This window comes from Callithrix jacchus, chromosome 19, assembly GCF_049354715.1.
Source record: "Callithrix jacchus isolate 240 chromosome 19, calJac240_pri, whole genome shotgun sequence".
Classification (NCBI taxonomy): domain Eukaryota; kingdom Metazoa; phylum Chordata; class Mammalia; order Primates; family Cebidae; genus Callithrix; species Callithrix jacchus.
Genome location: NC_133520.1, coordinates 45,382,237 through 45,408,020, shown reverse-complemented (window position 1 = coordinate 45,408,020; position 25,784 = coordinate 45,382,237). Strand labels below are relative to the sequence as shown.

Below are 25,784 nucleotides of genomic sequence, written 5' to 3'. Positions count from 1 at the left end.
TAGAACACTTTGGTTAAGTCAGAAACCTACCGTTTACTAGTGATATGTTCTTTGTCAAATAACCACTTTGAAACTCCTCTGAGCTCCATCAAGCTGTAATGTGAAGCAGCCTCTGAGCGGCACCTTCTCCAGACTGGCCCTGAGCAGTCTGCCGTCACAGTGCTGGCTGCCATATTAGTTCCTATTCAATGGTAGTACCATGGTCTCTAATGGGAGACTTTGTCAGCATCTGCTGAGACTCTTGCCTTTTATCCCCTCAAACAATGTAGGAAGGCAAATAGTATGTAAGGAATATAATATAAATATGGACTACATATTAGTTTGGGAACACACAGTCGATAGTTTATTTGTTTAGAGTTTAGAAAGAAAGTATAGGCTCACCGCTTCCAATACCATCTTCAAGGTCCCATCTTGATGACAAGTTCATTTCTGGAGTATGTCTGGCACATAGTGATTAATTTTGAAAATAGAATTGGGCAAGGGGTGGTTATTAGTACATGGAGGATTCTTGGCAGTTGCTGCTAACTAGATCCACAACTCTTAACATGAAACCATAAGAGAGCTACCATTGGGGCTTGAACTGTTTGAGCCCTCTAGGTAATAATAATTGTGCATGAATGAAATCAGCATTTGGATAGAGAAAGAATATCCCATATTGGAAAGTAATCACGGCTTTTATGCTCTTATGTATGTATGATTTGACAGCTTTTTGGAGACTACAGCATATTTCTTCATGAAACCAAAACTTGGAGAGAAGGAGGTGTCCCCAAATGTTTTCTTCAGTATCTGGCATGAATTCAGCTCTGACTTTAAAGACTTCTGGAAGAAAGAGAACAAACTTATACTACAGGAGAGGTAGGTATTTTCATTTGCACAATGGCATTTTAAAACTGGTGTTTAATTAGGTGTGGCACCACTGGGGTTGCCAATTTTTATAGCCTGAATGAATAATTAGATGTCCCTCAACCTGGGGAAGCAAGTTGAAGAAGATGCTGACATTTGGCAGAATGTGGAGTTTTAATAAGAAGAGTCAGGATAGAAGCTGGGGTGCTGCAGAGAATAGCTGGGGTGCCGGTTATCCAGGACAGCGTCTGTCATGAGGAAACCATGTAAAAGTGACCGTGCAAGAAGGCTTGAACAACCCTGCCACGACGGCAGACCCACTCACTTCAAAGACTAGAAAGGTAAAAGGAATCGTTTGCTCAATTCATGGGATATCATCAGTTTACCATTCATATAAAAATTTCATCCAGACACCAAGAAACACAGATTTCAGTATTTTTTAAAAGACCTTTTATGATTCTTGTAAAATTGCGTGACACTCTAAAATAAATCTTTAAAGGAAGGAAAATTTCCTCTCTTCATTATATGGAATAAAGTCTCTTTGATTATGAAATTCCATAGAGGCATATTAAATATTAAGTCATGAAGGCGGCTAGCCCTCCCTGGGCGGCATCCCCAAATAGCTGCATCTAGTGGGAAAATAAAGGGAAACATAACCTATACCATAACTTAAAGCAAGCCACAAACCAATTAGTGTACTTCCTAACATCACTAACAATGACTTTGCTTCAGATCTTTAGAAAATTTACATCCTGTGGGCTGGGGGCGGTGGCTCATGCCTGTAATCCCAGCACTTTGCGAGGCTGAGGCAGGCAGATCACTTGAGGTCAGGAGTTCGAGACCAGACTGGCAAATGTAGTGAAACCTTGTCTTTATTAAAAGTATAAAAATTAGCCAGGCGTTGTGGCAGACACCCATAATCCCAGCTACTCGGGAGGCTGAGGCAGGAGAATCGCTTGAACCCAGGAGGCAGAGGTAGCAGTGATCCAAGATTGTGCCACTGTACTCCAGCCTTGGCAACAGAGCAAGACTCTGAAAAAAAAGAAAGAAAGGAAAAGAGAAAAGAAAACTTATATCCTGAGAAACTTTGTTCACAAAATTCACTGTTTTCTGCTTATTGTCTTCGCTTTGGTCTGCTTACATGTGATACCATGGCTGTTCACCTGGTTTTCAGTTGTAATTCGATTTTGATACCTCCTTAAATTAGATGAATTAATTGGTAATATTTATTGAGCCTGTAAACTATGCCAGACTTGCACTCACGTCTGTAATTAATGACTTAGATTCCATAGGTCTGTCATAGAAGAAACTATCCTCAGTGAATAGGAGGTGGAGAAAGAAATGGTTTGAACAGAAGGAAACCCTTTAACATCTACTCTAAAGACAATGCGTTTATTCTGCTTCCAAATGCATCAGTAGGTGTCAATGTAAATGATGAGCTTTTAGTTAAATTTCTATGCAGGTGGGTAGAAGAGAGAATTGCTTAGAAATAAGTGTCTTTGAATCACTGTTCTTTTCCTTCAGACTAAGTCATCTATTAAGTGATACTTTCTTTATAGGAAAAAAAAAAAAAAAAAAAAAAAAACAGCCGGGCGCGGTGGCTCAAGCCTGTAATCCCAGCACTTTGGGAGGCCAAGGAGGGTGGATAACGAGGTCAAGAGAACGAGACCATCCTGGTCAACATGGTGAAACCCCCTCTCTACTAAAAATACAAAAAGTTAGGCCGGGCGCGGTGGCTCAAGCCTGTAATCCCAGCACTTTGGGAGGCCGAGGTGGGTGGATCACGAGGTCAAGAGATCGAGACCATCCTGGTCAATGAGGTGAAACCCCGTCTCTACTCAAAATACAAAAATTAGCTGGGCATGGTGGTGCGCGTCTGTAGTCCCAGCTACTCGGAAGGCTGAGGCAGGAGAATTGCCTGAACCCAGGAGGAGGTGGTTGCGGTGAGCCGAGATCGCGCCATTGCACTCCAGCCTGGGTAACAAGAGTGAAACGCCGTCTCAAAAAAAAAAAAAAAATACAAAAAATTAGCTGGGCACGGTGGCGCCTGCCTGTAGTCCCAGCTACTCAGGAGGCTGAGGCAGGAGAATTGCCTGAACCCAGGAGGCGGAGGTTGCGGTGAGCCGAGATCGCACCATTGCACTCCAGCCTGGGTAACAAGAGCGAAACTCCATCTAAAAAAAAAAAAAAAAACCTGCTCAGTTTGGAAAATTGTAAAAAGGAAACTTTTTTTTTAACCTTAGCATATCACACATAACTTCCCTCATGCCCTTCCCTAAGTCCCTACATCCCTCCTTTTACCTCTAATCTAAACTTGGTCCCCTGAAAAGGGTTTGAAACTCATTTACACTAAGATTCAAGACGAAAAGAGTCGTTTTTCCCCTTGTGCGATTATTTTCATCATGTGTAGGATTAGAGTCCTCAATGAGAATGGGAATGGTGTGGTTCTAGACATCAGCAAGATGGGACTGATGACGCTGTCACTTTAGAGTAGCTGGTCCGACGCACCTCACGTGAGCTAGTGCATCGCAGCCAGAGAATGGCTTGGTCTTGTCGTGGAGGTCCCAGGCCGAGGATGCTGGACACCCTCCTTGTCGCTGTCTTCTGCTAGCATAGACCAGAATATAAGCTGGAGGGATGCTTCCTCAGAGAAAATGTTGAGAAAGGCCAATTCAGATGCATTGCTCCCGAAGCATCCTCACAGTCCCGTCTAATACGCGCCCCGTGACAGCCTCCTCACAATCCCATCCAACACATGCTCCATGTGATACAATTGTTTCTAGGTGACATTTTTAATAGCCACACACTGTTTGGTGATACTGTGTACATCTGACCTGCCCAAAATGAGCTTTTCTTCACTCTCAAAAATCTAGTACAATCAGCCAGATCCACGTTTGGTGTTTTTTTGTTTTGTTTTGTTTTTGAGACCAAGTCTTGCTTTGTCTCCAGGCGCCAGGCTGGAGTGCAGTGGTACCGTCTCTCCTGGATTCAAGCAATTCTCCTGCCTCAGCCTCCCAGGTAGCTGGGACTACAGGCGCACACTACCACGCCCAGCTAATTTTTTTGTTATTTTTTAGTAGAGACGGGTTTTTACCATGTTGGCCAGGATGGTCTCAATCTCTCGACCTCGTGATCCGCCCGCCTCGGCCTCCCAAAGTGCTGGAATTACAGGCGTGAGCCACTGCACCCGGCCCTGATCCATGTTTTTAATGCCTTAGCCTGGGCTTGTCGTGTCCTAGAAATATGCGGTGGGCTTCGGGCTCACGCTTGGTGAGTTTACATTCATGTTGGCGGTGCTGTGGATTGGCCGTTTACAAGTGCTCTTTACTGCAGACTTCTCAGTTTTCTAATTCATTTGCTTTTAATAAAGGGCTAAGGAAGAGCACGTGGCAGGTGAGAGAGCGCTGCTTTGCCCTTTGACTTCCAAAATCCATTACCCTCTTGGCAAATGATAAGCATGTTGGTTGGAAAAGCAAACCATTGGTTGGAACTGTTTGCAGAACAATTCTGTCCCTTTCCTCAGCGAAGGACAAATTGTGTACTTTTTAGGAAACAGTTAAAAATGAAAAGGCAGAATTTTTTGTATAAAAATTAATAATTTCAAGACAGCAAAGCATTAAACCAAGCACAGAGTACCCCACCTGGCTGCCCAAGTGCCCACTCATGCCCCACTTCGGTGTAAACTTTATATTTTCTGTAGTTAAATGGAAAAGTATTTCAGAAACTTTTTGAATGCTCTGGGCATGGATAGGAAATCACAGCTTAGTCGTTTAAGAGTGTGAAAGTTCTTGTACAGTTACTGTCAGTGTGAGGAGAACCTCTAGTGGGATATCAGATACTTAAAACAGGATGGGGCTCTCAACCTGTTTCTCACCTCTGCACTCCTAGACCATTTACTATCAACCTGTTTTCTTCAATGGCTGATCTTATACTACCTAAGAATATGTCTATTTTATACCATTACTTTTTTGATATTTGCATGTTGGTCTTTTTTAATTATTATTAGGAGTTAGTCAGTGTTGGTCTTTCTCAATGGGATTAGTGTCCTCACATCTGGTACAGCTCTCACTTGTCACAAGCCGCACTGCCTTTCCCCTCTTTGTGTCTCCATAAGAATTTGCTGACTTGACTTGTTGCATCATTTCCTCTGGCACAGACATGGAAGTAAGAACTTAGCCTAGTAAAGTACGAACATGTTTTCTTGCATAACCTGAGTTGATCATTGTAGGTAATAAAACACTGTTCTGAATACCTCAAAGCAAAAAGAGAGGTGGGTGGGGGCAGGGGGAGAGAGAGAGATTGATTTTATTTGTTTAGACAGTCAAACCACAGAAGGGGAAGAGTGGAACTTGCCTGTGGAAGGCCTGAATGCAGAATTCTACCTGCTGGTAGTCAGCCATGTGTGTCTGTATCTCTCTCTTCCATGGTCCTTTTGTCTTTTTAAATGTCCTCTATTCTTTCTCTTTCTTTTTCCTCTTCTTTCTCTCACCCTATCTTCCCAACCAGCCACTCTCCTTTGTAGTTTAGCTTTAATTTCCAAGCCAGGCTGCTATTTAGCTGTCAGCCACTGTCATGGCTAATAGTCTCATCAATCTCCATATCCCTCTACAAAAACACCAGGGAGGAACTCCAAGTGAATTGCGTTCATCTCTGGATCAGCCCTGGTGATGGTTAGCTCAGCAGTTCGCAAACCTGATCCTGAAGCGAGAGAAGAGTGTCACCATGATTGACAGTTCCTTAAGGAAGAACAGTTTCCCCAAAAAGTAAACAATAATCTACTGGCCCAATGTATTAAGCCTTTAAAAGTAACCCATGTGGTTACTAGCAAAATGTCTTAGCGTGGTAGAAATAACCTGAAAGATCATGTTAATGGTGTCCTCGAAAGTTTTCTTTCTGATAGAATTTTCCTGGGACTAGTTTGGTATGTATAGATTGAAAAATATCATGAAGGTTTTAAACCCTGTATGAATTTTTCTTATTCTATTATTTCTAATTTGTGTCCGATTACAGAGTGATCATAATGACTCTATTTTTTTACTTTGTCCTGATGACTCATGTGATTTAGTTTCTATATTTCTCAAAATAGTGAATTTCTCCACATCCATGTTGGACAGGGCTGCTGTCTTTCTAGTCAGCGTGGTTTGGATTTCTAAGTTAGCTCCGTCACTTACTGGCTCCAGAACCATAAACAGTTAGTTATTTTTCGAGAGTCCATTTCCTAATCTGTAAAATAGAAATGATAACACCATCTTGCAGTGTTATTGTGTAGAGTAAATGACATGATTTATTTGAGGTATATAGCTCAGTATCCACCTTCTGAATGCCTGTACTGTTTTTCCATCAGTTGATAAAAATAATATCCCAGTCATGGCTCCCTATAAGGTGACATAACATTGATAAGGCATGTTAAGCATCTTGAGAACATAGTCTGTAAATGCAAAGTATTATTGTGACTCAGTTACATTCTTGGTTAGGTAAAATATCTTGGTTGTTAGTTCAGAAATGCACTTTTTTTGGAAATCTTCATGTAACCTATCCCTCCATATTTACACTGGGTGATACAATGGACACAAATCAAGTGACCCATTGGTTTTGTCAGCAGTCAGAAAAATTGTTTTTTCATCTACTTGGAACTAGGCATGTACAATTGTTAATAAGAAATCCTCCTTTTTTGAAAAAAGAAATCTAGACTTGTTGTTACTGAGCAACACAAAACATGTGCAAGTGTTTTTTTGTTTGTTTTTTGTTTTTTGAGACAGAGTTTCGCTCTTGTTACCCAGGCTGGAGTGCAATGGCGTGATCTCGGCTCACCGCAACCTCCGCCTCCTGGGTTCAGTCAATTCTCCTGCCTCAGCCTCCTGAGTAGCTGGGATTACAGGCACGCACCACCATGCCCAGCTAATTTTTTGTATTTTTAGTAGAGACGGGGTTTCACCATGTTGACCAGGATGGTCTCGATCTCTTGACCTCGTGATCCACCCACCTCGGTCTCCCAAAGTGCTGGGATTACAGGCGTGAGCCACTGCGCCCGGCCTGTGTGTATTTTTTTTTTTATTTCAATTTGTCTGTATTCACCAGAAGATGGGAAGGGGAGACCAACATTTACTCTACCAAGCATCTCCCTAAGGCCTCACAGAGCGTAGTTGTAATAGGTAAGGAGATAGGCAGTCTTCATTTCTTATTTTCAGGAAGGCATTGGCATGACTGTCACCTAGCCACTAACGAGCCCCTGTGGAACTAGGATAACAAAGCCGTATTAATTAAAAAGAAAGAGGTCCAGATTGATTAAGAACGTGTGTCCTTTTTCCCCCTGATGCAGAGGCTGTGGTCTAGGTCCCGGGAAAGGAGGGTTAGGCTTCCAGAACAACAGCACTTCTTACTTTGCTCAATTGCAAGTTGTGCTGTTTTCAGGATGAGCGTGCAGCTATTAACCATGCGAAGCTGTCTGTGATTATTCACTCATTCCCTATGGAGTCATACTGGATACTGAGACATTCAAGTTCATTAAATGAAGGTCTCCTCTTCTTCGAGCTAGCAGTAGAGCACTGGTTGGCGTATCACACAGTGGGAGGAACCAGGAGTGGGGGTTAAGGAATTCTGCCCAGGAGACTTTCAACATGGAACTTGGAGCAAGTGTAGTATTTTCAGACAGTCCAGGGAGCCTAGGATTTTCAGGCAGGAAAATCTGGCTCTGGACACTGGGCCTCCAAAGCCCACGATGTGCACTGCGGCCTATCATGATTTCCTTTTTAGTCAGCTGGGGACATCTTAATTTAATAAATCATGACATTAGTAAGGGTTGTGTTTAAAGTATTGTCTAACTTAATTTACTGGTTTATTTTACTTTGAGACAGGTAGTCTTTGATGATCCAAGAGAAAGGATAGCTACCTCTCTAATTGCACAAGCATGTGGCAGTCAAGTCTTGTTTCAGCCCAGCTGAAATCTGTAATTAGAGGAAAACATTTGAATGTTTATCCTTAGAAGGTTATGCGTTACATTGGAGAGTGCCTCATGCCACGTTCACTTTTCTGTTTCCATAATTTGTATTCAAGTGAGCTGTATGTTCAGATTTATGTATGATATTATTGGAGTAAGTTTAAGAAGGAAGAGACCATTTTCAAAGAAACTGAAAATACATCTGAAGAATGCAGATTAGAAACGTTTATTCTTATGCAGTAACGCATTTGCTGGATACCTACGTGAAACTCCCTCTTGGGCTGCAATTAGCACTGTTGCATGGCATGATACATGAATTTGGCCAGCCATTCACCCTTTTCATTCAGGCCTCAATTCTTAGAAAAATGACCCATAAAGAAATCCTCTTCTCAGTGCCAACGTTCTGTAACCAAAGGTTTGGCAGGAGAGCTGACAAACAAGACCATGTCAAAATAATGGCCAATGGAGGCTGAGGGGTGCAGATATTTATCTGTATTCATGAATAGGAGCAATGAATACACTAATGCATTTGACAACTATTTATGATATTTATGCCCTACTCTGTGCCAGGCACCATTCCTGGCCTTGTAGATCTTCTCTCTTCTCATGAGAGAAGCAGACAACCAAAAGTAAGTACATATTTAAGTTATAAGTATTATAACTTATAATACTAATTTTTAAGATAATCAAAATGTAAGAAGCCAAAGGCTTCCCCATGGTTCATTCCCACCATGACATGCTCTGTGCTAACCCTGACTTCTTTGGGTAAAGGAATTCCACAGCAGTGAATCCCTCCTCCTGTTCGACTTTAGGATTTCAGCATCACACACCACCCCTGTTCCCATTAGTGGGAGTGAAGATTTAGAAAGATGGAAAGTGTTTCTTCTGCACTTAAACATTAGTAGCCTTAGGGCAAATGGATCATCAAAGACTAGTCATGAGAGCTAAGGGAAGAGATTGTCTCTACCAAGAGGTATTGATCCCCATGGCAGGGTTGAAGCTAACAACAGATGTTAGACCAAGACATATTAGTAGTAGTTATTTTATTTGACAGACAGCAATTCGCCCACCTGGTTTTAGCTGCTGGACACTGGTTAAGGTTTAAAAGCCACTGTGATGAGGCATTAAGCTCAGTTTTAAAAGGAATTATTTGTGAAAGCATGGGCTGGGTGTGTATGTATTAGGGAATGTTGGGAGGTTGGGTACCAAGAATGGATATCAGGATTGAGGTACTTTGAGAATATGTATTTCATTATAGGACCTACAAAAAATAAGATAATATTCAGGTGTCTTGGACAAAGAGTGAAAAGAAAATGGTCTTAAAAATGTTAGTAGAATGGCCAATATGCATGTGAAAAGATACTCTACATTGTTAGTCATCACGGAATGCAAATCAAAACCAGTGAAATATACTTCATACTCGCTAGGAAGGCTTTAATAAAAAAGACAACAGTAACAAGTGTTGGAAATGATGAGAATGGGTGGAGCTCTTACCATTGCTGGTGGAAGTGCAAAACCGTTTTTGCCATTACTTTTATGGCAAAAATTGCAATTACTTTTGTGCCAACCTAATATGGGGTAGAAACATAGATTGGTCCTTGTCAGGAATTGGAGTCCTGGGCTACAGAGGGAGAAAAATGGAAAATGAATGCTAATTAAGTTTCTCTTGGTGGTACAAAATGTCCTAAGCTTAGATGGTTTTAAGAGGAGTGCACAAATCTATGAACGTACTCCAAAAAATTGATGTTCACTTTCAGTGGGTGAATTGTATGGGATGTGAATGATAGCTCAATAAGGCTGTTTTCGAAGAAAGAATTAAGTAGAATTCATGCATTAGAGTTACATTAGAGTTCTAAGCATAAAAATGGACCACAATTGAACATGCCGACAACCTCCAGTCATCTCTATTTAGAGTGTTCACTGTTTTGAAAAAATCTAACGTTCCTCTTCTTCCTGCTTGGCACAACTCCTGCTATTTCCCCTGTACCCAAGTAATTTTGTGTGTCCCCCAAGGAAAGCAAGTCTTGTAACTACAAACACGAGTATTAGCAAAATCAGAATTTGGTAGATAAATCTGCTGCAAAACCTATTTTTAAAAATTGCAGGCCGGGCGCGGTGGCTCACGCCTGTAATCCCAGCACTGTGGGAGGCCGAGACGGATGGATCACGAGGTCGAGAGATCGAGACCATCCTGGTCAACATGGTGAAACCCCGTCTCTACTAAAATACAAAAAAATTAGCTGGGCGTGGTGGCGCGTGCCTGTAATCCCAGCTACTCGGGAGGCTGAGGCAGGAGAATTGCCTGAACCCAGGAGGCGGAGAGATTTGCATCTCTCAGTTGCGGTGAGCCAAGATCGCGCCATTGCATTCCAGCCTGGGTAACAAGAGCGAAACTCCGTCTCAAAAAAAAAAAAAAAAAAATTGCACGGCTCATTCCAGAATTGAAAAGATCATCATCAATTTAGATAATTAGCAATTTGCAGTAGTTTGATTCCAGTGATGAAGTAAGTTGGTGCTTTTCCTGTGTAAACCCGCTTCAGGAAATCCAAGTCATGTTTTAAAAACATACACACATGCAAAAGATACTGTATGTATGCATATATATGCGTGTATGTGTTTTGAAAAATTCATCTATTGTGCATAAACTTTTTCAAATCTAATATCCTTGGGAAGAGTCATATTATTGAAGTTTCTTTAATCCATAGGATCTTTATTTCCAATGGAGAAGAGATAACTACGTAGAAAAAAAGAATTTGGCCAGGTGCTGTGTCATACATCTGTAACCCCAGCACTTTGGGAGGCTGAGGCAAGAAGATTGCTTGAGCCTAGGAGTTCAAGACCAGCCTGGGAAACATCGGGAGACCCCATCTCTACAAAAACAAATAAAAATTAGCTTGGCATGGTGGCACACACCTGTGGTCCCAGCTACTTGGGAGGCTGAGACAGGAGAATCACTTGAGCATGGGAGATTGAGGCAGCAGTGAGCCCTGATTGCACCACTGCACTCCTGCCTGGCAACAGAGCAAGACCCTGACTCAAAACAACAGTAATTCAATACGCTAAAAGGCGTTTAACTGGTAGGGTGTGGTAGCTCACACCTATAATCCCAATACTTTGTGAGGCCAAGGCAGGTGAATCACTGGAGCCCAGGAGTTGAGACCAGCCTGGGTAACATAGCAAAACCCTGTCTCTACCAAAAATACAAAACTTAGGCGTGGTGGAACATTTCTGTAGTCCCAGCTACTTGGGGGCCTGAGGTGGGAGGATCACTTGAGTCCGGGCTGTCAAGGGTGCAGTGAACCAAGCTAGCACCACTGCACTCTAGCCTAGGCGATGAAAGTGAGACCCTGTCTTAAAAAAAAAAAAGAAAAAAAAAGTGGTTGAAGTACATAAAAGGAAAATGTCTTTGCTATCGGTAAAGATTTGCATCTCTCGCTTCCGTTTAATGAACACGTCACCCTCTCTCCAGGATCCCTACCAACCCTGGTACCCACTTTCCCTTCCTTTCTTGTGACTTTCTGCTTACTGACACTCGACCCCACTCCATAGCCTTCTGACCAAGCGACTGCTTCGGCTTTTTGCTTGCCAGACAAGGTTGGCCTTAGAAACTTGAACTATGGGCAGCTGCTAGGTTGTGGAAAGAGTTTTGAGTCAATGGAAAGGAAACTTTTGTTTAAGACAGACAATACTAGACAGACCTTTGATATGGTACTTACTAGTGAGGAGATACCCAGTTAAGATTAACCTTCTGAAGCTAAAGAACTGGCTGTAAAATTACAGAGTGGTCTTGGATATTGACATTCCTTTTTTTTTTTTAAGACAGAGTTTCGCTCTTGTTACCCAGGCTGGAGTGCAATGGCGTGATCTCGGCTCACCACAACCTCCGCCTCCTGGGTTCAAGCAATTCTCCTGCCTCAGCCTCCCAAGTAGGTGGGACTACAGGCGTGCGCCACCATGCCCAGCTAATTTTTTTGTATTTTTAATAGAGACGGGGTTTCATCATGTTGACCAGTATGGTCTTGATCTCTTGACCTCGTGATCCACCCGCCTCGGCCTCCCAAAGTGCTGGGATTACAGGCATGAGCCACCGCACCCGGCCGACATTTCTAGTTCATTCAAGTTTCCATCGATTGAACCACAATCGTCCTGGCAAGTTAGGATCATGTAGCTTGGGGTTCTTTGGTTTATGTTAAAAGCTGTTGTATATAATTTGTTCCTCCTTAAAGGGACATGTAAATTGTCATTATTATCATTTAAATTCTTATGTATAGATAACTATTTCTTTTTCCAGATCTATTGAGGCCTAATTGACAAATAAAAATTGTATGTATAAGGTTATACAATGTGATGTTTTGATATACATTGTGAAGTGATTATCACAATCAAGAATTAATGTATCCATCAACGTTCTGCGGTGAGAATACTTAAGATCTATTCTCTTAGCCAGTTTCAAGTGTACAGTACATATTATTAATTATAGGTACTGTGCTGTACATTAGGTCTTTAGACTTGCTTATTTTATAACTCAAAGTTGTAAGTATTTTTTGACCAATATCTCCCCATTTCTTATATAATTGTTATAATGTCACATTAAAATTCTAAAATTCTTGGTGTTTTAGGACTTAGGATTTTGCAATTTTTAAGAGTAATAATTCTGTGGAGCCAAGTAAATGAAAACAGCATTACGCCTAATATAATTCTGAAAATTATGTAAAACATTTTTGTTTTACAATTTAGGCTAATTATAACTATAGTTTATGAATACATAGATTAGATTATTAATACAACAGAGGTCTGCCTGCCCAGTCCCTTTGAATATTGTCTTATATGAAGCCTATGAACATTTTTATTTCATTTCATTCTATTTTGATTTACTTGTTTCCTAAGATCTGTAATAAAATACCTAGGATCCCAGATACCTTGAATGTCTTTCTAAGTCTGAAAACTTCATGTAATCAACCTCGTCTGTCATTTTATCTTGTTGGTAATACTAAACATTCTCTAACTAATCTATTAGCATTGTCTCCATCCTCTCCCACCCGTCCGGGCCACATTCCACCTCCGATTGATTATGGAGGTCGCTCCCTTCCTTTGGGGCTAGCAATGAGGCTGGCACCCGAGTGTCATGCTCTGTATCTAGATGAAAGAAAGTGCTCCTGGCCAACGTGGCTCCACAGCTCATTGATCTCTCTCTGGAGAAAGGCTGGTATGTCTCCTTGCACATTTCTTTTGTGAATGATTTAAAACTCGATGCTGAGCTATATAAAGTTCTGTCTGGATAGATGTGCCTTACAGAGGGACGGTCATCCTGAAAGATGCCACTTCTGTCTTTACAAAAAGGGCATGGAGACTACTCCTAGAGCAAGCCACCTCCACCGTGACATTGTGTGGAGTTAGCTAATGGTTATAACTGGCAAAGAGAAAACGAAGGTTAAGAGGACAACAAAGGTATCCTTGTGCTACTGTGCAGTCAGAAAGAAATTTGGGTCTTAATCCCTCAGAGGTATATGCAGATTCGAGTTGTCTGGCTTTTTGTCAGGTCATATTAATTTTTAAAAGTGTTTGTCTTGATAAAGACAGACTTGCAGCCCTGTTGGCTGAGTCTGTAGCTGTTTTGCTGTGAGTGGCGTAGAACCAGCATTATTAAATCAGTACCAACTCTTTTTGGGCTTTACAATGTTCTGCTCCCTCTGGGGATGAGCAGGACATGAGATAATAGGAGGGTTCCCCAGGAGGAAAAGCCAGTGAGCAGTGTCAGAGAGGCTCACCTGCCTGCTCCCTGAGAGGGTCCCCATCCCCTGAGCTTTATTCACCCAAAGATGACCTTTGTCTCCACTAAATTAGGAGTCACCAGGAGTAGAACTCGTAGAGCAATAGCAGAACGTGTGCTAATCAGCCTGGTGTAGTAAAATAGTGGGTAGCAGCACCCAGCAATGAGACATGAAGGAAGTATAGTGTTGGGTTTATTTTTACATACACAGATAATACCTGTCATTATATTAATGATTTAGTATTTCTCTCTGTATATTTCAGCACTATTAATAGTTTTCTTGTTTTGTAACATGTGCATCTAAAGTGAGCTGCATTTACCATCACTTTGAACAATTTTTTAAAACTGAAAATTCAGTTATATAGCCACTCGCTCTTTTTCAAAAGAATATACTGACCACTCATGACTTTGGCATTCATTTAGAATTTCGAATGCTAAATAAATTCTTTCATCCAGAAGTGAAAGTTGACAGATGAGAATCCTCACTCCTTTAATTAGTCAGAAAAAAAATGTATCCGAGATGAGCCTCTAAAATGTATTGAGCAACGAAAAAGGACAGATGTAAAAGTACTAATTCTTTAATCTTTAAAATATTCTAATGACCATATATATTTAGATACTATATATTTTTTCAAGAATCATATCAGAAATCAAAGTGTATTCCTAGATCTTAACTTTACAAGATAGGATTAATTATAAAATTTAACCTCTGGGGTTGAAATTCCTATGGCCTAAGGGTGAACTATTTTGGAAAGTTTGATAAAATTCTATTTGGCCACTTCAAATTTTTCCAAGTGTTTGGGGGAAGTAAACCAAAGGAGGCATAAAAAGTAAAAAGTATGAAAAAAGGAGAAAAAATAGTAGAAAAAAGTATGTCATCAGTTAAGAGATTTCATCAGTTCAGAGAATTTCAGGTGCTCACAGATAATGCAGTAGTTTTCATTTTAAACATCTAACTAGCTGTAGATATAAATACATTCTTAGATTCATGTGCTGTTTTCAAGACAGAACCACTCATAATTCTATATTGGGGTAGGCACACCTTTCTTTCCTACAACCTCTGATTCATTTCCTTAATGTTTTTGTTTAACAAAGGCGGAATAAAGTAGGTAGTAAGAACATGTGCTTATGGGTTAAAAAGACCTGGATTTGATATATATCTCTGATAGTACCTGTGTAACCATTGACAAATTAATGTACCCTCTGACCCTGTTTCCCCACTTGTAAAATGAAGGTAGTATACACACCCAATTCGTGGCATAAATTAAAGAAGACACTGAGTGTAAAACATTTAGCACGCAGTGTCACATGGAGGTACTTTCAGTTAATGTTAGTGGCTCCCATTATCATTAATATATTAACGTTGTTTGAAAAGCAATAAACTTAGCGTCAGAAAGATTTAGCGCTCAATAAATTCGTAGAAGCCAAACCCCACATCATTCTGTTCTACCAACCACCCTTACGTAGGTTTGTATTCCCAGAGCATGAATCAAAGCACTCCCAATGATAAGCTCTTTGACCTTGGGCACTTATATAACCTTAGTCAACTTCAGTTTTCTAATTTAAACAATCAAGATAACAATCGCTAAAGGACATGGTATTGAGGCTGTTAATGATACTAAGTGCAATAGTTCAACACAGTGAATAGTTCATCGCGGGTGCTATCAGAGTTGGTACCAATGGTGTTTTGGAAATTACTACCATTTTTACAAATGAGCCCAGTGTTTTTGTCTCCATGAGTAAAACAGTGAGGAAGAACTGGACAGAATGAGGAGGAGCTTGGAAAACGAGGAGACTGAGAGTGGTTATTAATAAAGCATACAGATTAGGAAGAATAATGGTGCTTAAAAAGTGGAAGGCATAGAACACGTAGAAGGTAAACATCACTTGAAATAACTTCTCTATGAGGGAGTTGATGTCTTTTTGTATTAGCAGCATGATCTGCCACTTAATAGTTTAAGTTATTCTTACCAGGGAACCCTGTGCTTTCTTCATTGTGGATCCATAGCAATCATGGAGTTTTCTCTCTTTTTTTCTCCACCAAATCAACTCACCCTTGCTGAGCATCATTCTACATTAAGATATGGCTTTGGGGCCAGGAGTGTGGCTCAAGCCTGTAATCCCAGCACTTTGGAAGGCTGAGGCAGGTGGATCACTTGAGGTCAAGAGTTCAAGACAAGCCTGGCCAACATGGCGAATCCCCATCTCTACTAAAAATACAAAAATTAACTGGGCGTGGTAGTGCGCACTTGTAATCTCAGCTACCTGGGAGGCTGAGGCATGAGGCTCACTTGAACCCAGGAGGCAGAGGTTGCAGTGAGCTGAGATTACGCCACTGCACTCCAGCCTGGGTGATGGAGTGAGCCTCCGTCTCTAAAGAACAAAAAAAATGTGGCTTTCAATCCTTTCGCTTATAGATCTATTTGCAGTAGTGTTGTGTTGAGGTCTTTTAAAGGACAAGGATCGTGCCTCTTTACACATCTTGTCCTTAGTTAAGCATTAACCAAAGCTGTCAACATAGCATAGAAGCACAGAAGTTGGAGTTAGGGATAGAGAAGGAGCTGAGAGCATTTAAAATAGAAAGTCAGACCCAAGTAGCAGCACTAGAGCACAGGGTATGGAGCCTGAAGTTGGCTACGTAATCTTGATGGCAAATTGGAGATAAAGGTGGAAAAGCTATTGCTTTTAAATGTCGTGGGCCGACGGATAAATGGACAGATGGCTAGATGAGGCCTTGCTGGAAATGACACAACCGTTGAAGAAGGACTACAAACCCAAGTTAGCAAAGTGATGTTATTACAGGGACGCTTCACTCAGCTCCTGTGTTTAAAAGCTCCCCACTTCATTTATTATTGGTAAAGAAAGTCACATCACTCACAGCACACTTTGCCACCGATTGCAATCCACGAGTGTGTCCCAGACATTCAGATGAGAACCAGAGACTCTGCACAACCTCTTAGCTTAAGAGAGGCGAGAATGTGACCGTCGGAAAGCTGCTGCATAACAATAAAGAGGAAATGTGTTGACTTCCATATAAGATATACTTTACTATTTATTAATAAGTAGTAAAAGCAAGTTTCAGCCAGGTGTGGTGGCTCACCGGGGCAGGAGGGTTACTTCAGGCCAGGAGTTCCAGACCAGCCTGGACAACATATCAAGATTCCCATCTCTACAAAAAAATAAAATTAAAATTTAGCTGGGTGTGGTGGCACATGCCTGTAGCGTGCCACCAGGAGGCACACTACAATTGAGGTAACAATTGCTAACGATGGTATTGAGGCTGTTAATGATATTAAGTGCAAAAGTCCCAACACAATGACTAGCTCATCACAGCTCTGACCATTAAAATTAGTACCAGTGGTGCTTTAGAAATTACTGCTATTTCTATCAGTTACTCAGGAGGCTGAGGTGGGAGGATCACTTGAGCCTAGGAATTTGAGGTTACAGTGAGCTATGATCATGCTGCTGTACTCCAGCCTAGACAACAGAGCAAGACTCTGTCTATAAAAAAAATAATAATAATAGGCTGGGAACAGTGGCCCACTCCTGTAATCCCAGCACTTTGGGAGGCCAGGGTGAGTGGATCACCTGAGGTCAGGAGTTCGAGATCAGCCTGACCAACAAGGTGAAACCCTGTCTCTACTAAAAATACAAAAATTAGCCGGGCATAATGGCAGGCGCCTGTAGTCCCAGCTACTCAGGAAACTGAGACAGGAGAATTGCTTGAACCCGGGAGGCAGAGGTTGCAGTGAGCCGAGATCACGCCACTGCAGTCCAGCCTGGGCTACGGAGTGAGACTCTGTCTCAAAAAAATCATCATCATCATCGTCATCATCATCGTCATCGTCATCGTCATCATAAAAACAAGTTAAGTTGCATAATGATCTCAGAAAAGCTAAGAGTGACATGTCCATATCCAGATCCTTAATCACTAGTAACCATTTGTCATTTTCTACCTGTTTGTGACTTCTCTAACAGGAATAATGGAGTCTTCACACTTTGGGGATAATTATTATAATAGATACAGTTTTATTCCTAATGATGTCTAGAGCCATAATCTCTTATCTACAATTTTGAGACCCCAAAACCTCTGAAACCAAAAGTTTATTCATGTGTTTGTGGCAAATTTATCTGTCAGCAAAACTCAACTTTCATGAGGCTATTTATAGTCTTCACGCATTCTATAGTGTGAATGTTCATATACTTACAGAAATACTAATGTGTTTGATTATTCCATGCTATGTTAGACCCTTTTGAGGGTGTTATGTTCCATATTCCTATCTCAAATTGGAAGAGTTCTGATGAAATCTATAATCCATCTAGCCATAAGAGTTTTGGGTAAAGGATGACAGAATGAATGGCTGGCTGACTGAACCCTGTATTCCCCAGCCCTAATTCTGCTTTCCCTAGAACCTCCACACAGATAAATCCAATCCTTTGTTCCATGTAATCAATTTTCTGATATTTAAGGTTAACTATAAAGATTCTACCATGTTTTCTATTGTCCTGACATAAATCCCTAGTCCTGCTCATTGTTTTGGAGTGTCTTGGACTTTTCTGATTCATTTAGCTTCCTGCTCAGCCTGGGCCTCATCATCTCATAGTTCAGCTCCACCCACAGTACTGGTACTGTGGTTTACACAACAGATGACACCTCTCAACTTCTCACCACTTCCCAGCGTTGGCAGGCCAGACCCTTCACACCTCTTGCTCTGGGAAGAATTCTCTAAGCTGGACTGCTTCAAAATCAGTGTTCCCCAACCTAAGGGAGATACTCTAAGAAATATCCCGAGACAAATCCTGGGAAGCATGAGGGGAATGGGAAGTCAAGAGTGTTTCCATGCCAATTTCCATTTTCCTCTTGAATCATTCCCCATAGCGCCACCTTCCACATTCTTCAAACTGTAAGCACCACTTCTGCATTCTTCACTCGGAACGTATGACTTGTCTGCATAATTCACTGAGGTCCTTCATTATGTACTTATTAAGTATCTACTCTATACCAGGCAGTGGAGTTGTGAATAAAATCAAATTCCTACCCTGGTGGAGCTTATATTATAGAAGGAAGGTCTAGACCATCAGTAAATATATAGTGAAGCTCTGAGGAGAAACAGAGCAGGGCAAAGAGAAGACAGCTGTGGGAGGTGATTTGTTTTTTGTCAGTTAGCCAGGCAGTGCCTATGAGACGTGTCTAAGCAGGGATTTGAAGAAGGTGGGGGAATAAGCTAGTGGATATCTGAAGAAAGAACCTTCCAGATGGAGCGAGCGTCATGTGCAAAGCTCAGGGAAGGAGGATGTGTAGTCAGGTGCCCAGTGTGGCTGGAACAGAGTGAGTGAGAGTTGAGAGGCAGAAGATGAATTCAGAGAGGGAGCACTGGGGCCAGACTATGTAGCCTGGTGGGCTAAGTGAAGTCAGGGCTTTAAGAAAGAGGTCATCTAGCTGAGTGTGGTGGATCATGCCTGTAATCTCAGCACTCTGGGAGACCGAGGTGGGTGGATCAAAGTCAGGAGTTCCAGACTAGCCTGGCCAACATGGTGAAACCCTGTCTCTACTAAAAGTACAAAAAATTAGCTGGGCGTGGTGGTGTGCACCTGTAATCCCAGCTACTTGGTAAGCTGAGGTGGGAGAATTGCTTGAACCCAGGAGGCGGAGGTTGCAGTGAGCAGAGATCATGCCATTGCACTTTAGCCTGGGTAACAAGAGTGGAACTCTGTCTCAAAAAAAAAAAAGGAAGGCATCAAGGGAGAACCGTGCACACTACTGCCAGTGCTAGGGTGAGAAAGATGAGATCTGAGGACTGACCTCTGGATTTGGGATCTTGGGTGAATTAGTGACATCCACAAGAGCAGTCTCTGTTCAGTGGTTAGGGACAGATGTCTGATTAACTGGGAGCACAAAAAGCTGGGGCCGTGACTCTAGGTAACTCTCTTGAGACCTTTGTATATGGAAAGGGTCCCAATGGAAAGGAAAGCTAGCAGGAGGGCAAAGGGATTGGGGTTTTGTTTTTGTTTATATTTTTGGTGGTGGGATAAACAGCCTGTCTGCCGCTGGATAGAAATGATCCAGTAAAGGAAAGATTGTGACCCTTGTTCTCTCTTCCTGGAGTCATCCCTGACTTGCATCTCCCACATCTTATTCCTTAATTAAGCCATTCTTCCTCTTGCATAATTCCAAATTATTATGATATAAATAGTTTTGTTGTACTCTTTTATGAGTTTTACAGGGAGGAAATTGCACAAACTCTATAAACTAATTTCTATGTTTAATGGCCCTTAAGTTCTCCCACCCCATAGCCTGACCAAAAAAGTCTTACTAAAAAAAAAAAATAGGATACAAATGATCCATATACATTATCCTGGCTAGAGAAGTGTCAAAAACCACAGTGTTATTAGAACCAATGGACCTTAACTTTATATCTCACTGGCTGTAATCAAAAACTTTTCTGAGCCATTTGAAAAAAAAATCACTAAGATTAAGAAAATATCTTAACACAGGTGGAAATAGTAAAAAGATGTTTGCATGAAAGATGTCAAATGTAATAAACAGTACTATTCTCCTGTAATAAAAGACGAATTTGGCTGTCAGATACAATTTCATAATAGCTTTGACCACCATGTACAGCAGGAGTATTTTTTGTTTTGTACTATCGCTGAGTTTGTGGAATCAGTGATTATTGTTTCACTATTTTGTTAGGAAACGTATAACATCTTCAGAATGTACGGAAAGAATATGGTCATTCTTACAGGACTAAAGTCAGATCAAGTGAGCTGCTTTTGTAAATACCGTGAATATCCAAGTCTGTCATGGAATCAAAATCATCTCTACCTCAAGATGCATAAGAAAACCAAACTCCTTTTCTTTCTAAATCAGAGAATTTAAAATATGAGTGATGACCAATGTGATTAGAAGCTTTAAAATTCTGACATGTATAAGAACAAAAATATTCAGCCAGGCGTGATGGCTCATGCCTGTAATCCCAGCACTTCGGGAGGCCGAGGCGGGTGGATCACGAGGTCAACAGATCGAGACCATCCCAGTCAACATGGTGAAACCCCGTCTCTACTAAAAATACAAAAAATTAGCTGGGCATGGTGGCGCGTGCCTGTAATCCCAGCTACTCAGGAGGCTGAGGCAGGAGAATTGCCTGAGCCCAGGAGGCGGAGGTCGCGGTGAGCTGAGATTGCACCATTGCACTCCAGCCTGGGTAACAAGAGCGAAACTCCGTCTCAAAAAAAAAAAAAAAGAACAAAAATATTCCTGTTTTCAAAGACTTAAGCATATCATCTGAGCATTGAAAAAAGCTCTTAATAGTACCTTTCAGCTTTCTCAGCTGTTTTCAGATCCCGTATTAAATCCTTGTGGAAGAATAAGAAAAAAAGATACTCTCAATTTGACGTAATAGAATTCAGGGTCTTTATGTACAAAATGGAGTGTGAAGTTTGCTGTTCACTCATCTACTCCTTCAAGTACTTTCCTTCCTTATCAGCACAGACCATCACCGTTTCAGGACTCCTCTGAGATGCTCGCCACCTCTGACTGCTATTCACTGGAGACTCTTGTGATTTTAGATTGTAGAGGAAGTATGCTAACTGTCCTTTCTTAAGAGATTCTTTCATTTTCATCCTCGTATGAGATTAGATCACCAAAAAGCTACGTGGCCTACTTGAAGAATTTGCAAGCACTTGAAGTGTTTTTAAGCATTACTTTCCTCAGAAATGCTTTTTACCAAGTTAAAGTTTCTTCTCAGTTTTTATTGAGGATTTGTGTGGGGGGAAAAATTGACCATTGAAAAATGTCTGTGTCTTCTATATTTTTAGATTTGTACTAGTGACAATTCATATCCCTTATTTAGACAATCGTGTCAAAAATTCCTCCTAGTAATTAGAATCAGGAGACTGTGGTGGTCGTTTTGTCTTCTCCCGATGAATCTTTTTTTCTTTTTTTAATTTTTTATTGCATTTTAGGTTTTGGGGTACATGAGCAGAACATGCAAGACAGTTGCATAGGTACACACATGGCAGTGTGTTTTGCTTCCTTTCTCCCCTTCACCCACATTTGGCATTTATCCCCAGGCTATCCCTCCCCACCTCCCCCTCCCACTGGCCCTCCCCTTTTCCCCCCAATAGACCCCAGTGTTTAGTACTCCCCTCCCTGTGTCCATGTGTTCTCATTTTTCATCACCCGCCTATGAGTGAGAATATTCGGTGTTTCATTTTCTGTTCTTGTGTCAGTTTGCTGAGGATGATGTTCTCCAGATTCATCCATGTCCTTACAAATGACACAAATTCATCATTTCTGATTGCTGCATAATATTCCATGGTGTATATGTGCCACATTTTTCCAATCCAGTCTATTGTCAATGGGCATTTGGGTTGATTCCAGGTCTTTGCTATTGTAAACAGTTTTGCAGTGAACATTCGTGTGCATATGTCCTTATAGTGGAACAATTTATAGTCCTTTGGATATATACCCAGTAATGGGATTGCTGGGTCAAATGGAATTTCTATTTCTAAGGCCTTGAGGAATCGCCACACTGTCTTCCACAATGGTTGAACTAATTTACACTCCCACCAACAGTGTAAAAGTGTTCCTTTTTCTCCACATCCTCTCCAGCATCTGTTGTCCCCAGATATTTTAATGATCGCCATTCTAACTGGCGTGAGATGGTATCTCAGTGTGGTTTTGATTTGCATCTCTCTGATGACCAGTGACGATGAGCATTTTTTCATATGGCTGCTGGCCTCATATATGTCTTCTTTCGTAAAGTGTCTGTTCATATCCTTTGCCCACTTTTGAATGGGCTTGTTTGTTTTTTTCCTGTAAATCTGTCTGAGTTCTTTGTAAATTCTGGATATCAGCCCTTTGTCAGATGGGTAAACTGCGAAAATTTTTTCCCATTCTGTTGGTTGCCGATTCACTCTAGTGACTGTTTCTTTTGCCATGCAGAAGCTGTGGAGTTTCATTAGGTCCCATTTGTCTATTTTGGCTTTTGTTGCCAACGCTTTTGGTGTTTTGTTCATGAAGTCCTTGCCTACTCCTATGTCCTGGATAGTTTTGCCTAGATTTCCTTCTAGGGTTTTTATCATGCCAGGTCTTACGTTTAAGTCTTTAATCCATCTGGAGTTAATTTTAGTGTAAGGTGTCAGGAAGGGGTCCAGTTTCTGCTTTCTGCACATGGCTAGCCAGTTTTCCCAACACCATTTGTTAAACAGGGAATCCTTTCCCCATTGCTTGTTTTTGTCAGGTTTATCAAAGATTGTATAGTTGTAGATATGTTGTGTTGCCTCCGGTGCCTCTGTTTTGTTCCATTGGTCTATATCTCTGTTTTGGTACCAGTACCATGCTGTTTTGATTACTGTAGCCTTGTAGTATAGTTTGAAATCCGGTAGTGTGATGCCCCCCGCTGTGTTCTTTTTGCTTAGAATTGACTTGGCTATGCGGGCTCTCTTTTGGTTCCATATGAAGTTCATGGTGGTTTTTTCCAGTTCTGTGAAGAAAGTCAATGGTAGCTTGATGGGGATAGCGTTGATTCTGTAAATTACTTTGGGCAGTATAGCCATTTTCACGATATTAATTCTTCCTAACCATGAACATGAAATATTTCTCCATCTGTTTGTGTCCTCTCTGATTTCGTTGAGCAGTGGTTTGTAGCTCTCCTTGAAGAGGTCCCTTACGTTCCTTGTGAGTTGTATTCCAAGGTATTTTATTCTTTTTGTAGCAATTGTGAATGGCAGTTCATTCTTGATTTGGCTCTCTTTGAGTCTGTTATTGGTGTAGACGAATGCTTGTGATTTTTGCACATTGATTTTATGTCCTGAGACTTTGCTGAAGTTGCTTATCAGTTTCAGGAGTTTTTGGGCTGAGGCGATGGGGTCTTCTAGGTATACTATCATGTCGTCTGCAAATAGAGACAATTTGGCTTCCTCCTTTCCTATTTGAATACCCTTTATTTCTTTTTCTTTCCTGATTGCTCTGGCTAGAACTTCCAGTACTATATTGAATAGGAGTGGTGAAAGAGGGCATCCTTGTCTAGTGCCAGATTTCAAAGGGAATGCTTCCAGTTTTTGCCCATTCAGTATGATATTGGCTGTTGGTTTGTCATAAATAGCTTTTATTACTTTGAGATACGTTTCATCGATACCGAGTTTATTGAGGGTTTTTAGCATAAAGGGCTGTTGTATTTTGTCAAATGCCTTCTCTGCGTCAATTGAGATAATCATGTGGTTTTTGTTTTTGGTTCTATTTATGTGGTGAATTATGTTTATAGACTTGCGTATGTTGAACCAGCCTTGCATCCCCGGGATGAATCCTACTTGATCATGATGAATAAGTTTTTTGATTTGCTGTTGCAATCGGCTTGCCAATATTTTATTGAAGATTTTTGCATCTATGTTCATCATGGATATTGGCCTGAAGTTTTCTTTTCTTGTTGGGTCTCTGCCGGGTTTTGGTATCAGGATGATGTTAGTCTCATAAAATGATTTGGGAAGGATTCCCTCTTTTTGGATTATTTGGAATAGTTTCAGAAGGAATGGTACCAGCTCCTCTTTGTGTGTCTGGTAGAATTCGGCTGTGAACCTGTCTGGACCTGGGCTTTTTTTGTGTGGTAGGCTCTTAATTGCTGCCTCGACTTCTGACCTTGTTATTGGTCTATTCATAGTTTCAGCTTCCTCCTGGTTTAGGCTTGGGAGGACACAGGAGTCCAGGAATTTATCCATTTCTTCCAGGTTTACTAGTTTATGTACATAGAGTTGTTTGTAATATTCTCTGATGATGGTTTGAATTTCTGTGGAATCTGTGGTGATTTCCCCTTTATCATTTTTTATTGCATCTATTTGGTTGTTCTCTCTTTTCTTTTTGATCAATCTGGCTAGTGGTCTGTCTATTTTGTTGATCTTTTCAGAAAACCAGCTCTTGGATTTATTGATTTTTTGAAGGGTTTTTTGTGTCTCAATCTCCTTCAGTTCAGCTCTGATCTTAGTTATTTCTTGTCTTCTGCTGGGTTTTGAGTTTTTTGATCTTGCTCCTCTAGCTCTTTCAATTTTGACGATAGGGTGTCAATTTTGGATCTCTCCATTCTCCTCATGTGGGCACTTATTGCTATATACTTTCCTCTAGAGACTGCTTTAAATGTGTCCCAGAGATTCTGGCATGTTGTATCTTCGTTCTCATTGGTTTCGAAGAACTTCTTTATTTCTGCCTTTATTACATTGTTTACCCAGTCAACGTTCAAGAGCCAGTTGTTCAGTTTCCATGAAGCTGTGCGGTTCTGGGTTGGTTTCTGAATTCTGAGTTCTAACTTGATTGCACTGTGGTCTGAGAGGCTGTTTGTTATGATTTCAGTTGTTTTGCATTTGCTGAGCAGTGCTTTACTTCCAATTATGTGGTCAATTTTAGAGTACGTGTGATGTGGTGCTGAGAAGAATGTATATTCTATGGATTTGGGGTGGAGAGTTCTGTAAATGTCTATCAGGTTTGCTTGCTCCGGGTCTGAGTTCAAGCCCTTGATATCCTTGTTGATTTTCTGTGTGGTTGATCTGTCTAATATTGACAGTGGAGTGTTAAAGTCTCCCACTATTATTGTGTGGGAGTCTAAGTCTCTTTGTAAGTCATTAAGAACTTGCCTTATGTATCTGGGTGCTCCTGCATTGGGCCCATATATGTTTAGGATCGTTAGCTCTTCTTGTTGTATCGATCCTTTTAGCATTATGTAATGGCCTTCTTTGTCCCTTTTGATCTTTGTTGCTTTAAAGTCTATTTTATCAGAGATGAGAATTGCAACTCCTGCTTTTTTTTTGCTCTCCATTTTCTTGGTAAATCTTCCTCCATCCCTTTATTTTGAGCCTTTGTGTATCCTTGCATGTGAGATGGGTTTCCTGGATACAGCACACTGATGGGTTTTGGCTTTTTATCCAATTTGCCTGTCTGTGTCTTTTGATTGGTGCATTTAGTCCATTTACATTTAGGGTTAATATTGTTATGTGTGAATTTGATACTGCCATTTTGATGCTAAGTGGCTGTTTTGCCCTTTAGTTGTTGTAGATTCTTCCTTATGTTGATGCTCTTTAGCATTTAGTGTGATTTTGGAATGGCTGGTGCTGGTTGTTCCTTTCTATGTGTAGTGCCTCTTTCAGGAGCTCTTGTAAAGCAGGCCTGGTGGTGACAAAATCTCTGAGTACTTGCTTGTTTGCAAAGGATTTTATTTTTCCTTCACTTCTGAAGCTCAGTTTGGC

The 25,784-nt window shown here is 41.0% G+C and overlaps 1 protein-coding gene across 8 annotated transcripts in view; it reads left to right on the top strand.

The window, feature by feature from the left end:
- FMN2 (formin 2) overlaps positions 1–25,784 on the top strand; it is a 398,830-nt gene that overhangs the window by 354,227 nt on the left and 18,819 nt on the right. For all 8 annotated transcript variants that reach the window (XM_078357268.1, XM_035280903.3, XM_078357264.1 and 5 more), the window contains one exon: positions 706–855. In XM_078357268.1, coding sequence (XP_078213394.1) covers positions 706–855 — 150 coding nt within the window. The remainder of the gene's footprint in view (positions 1–705; positions 856–25,784) is intronic.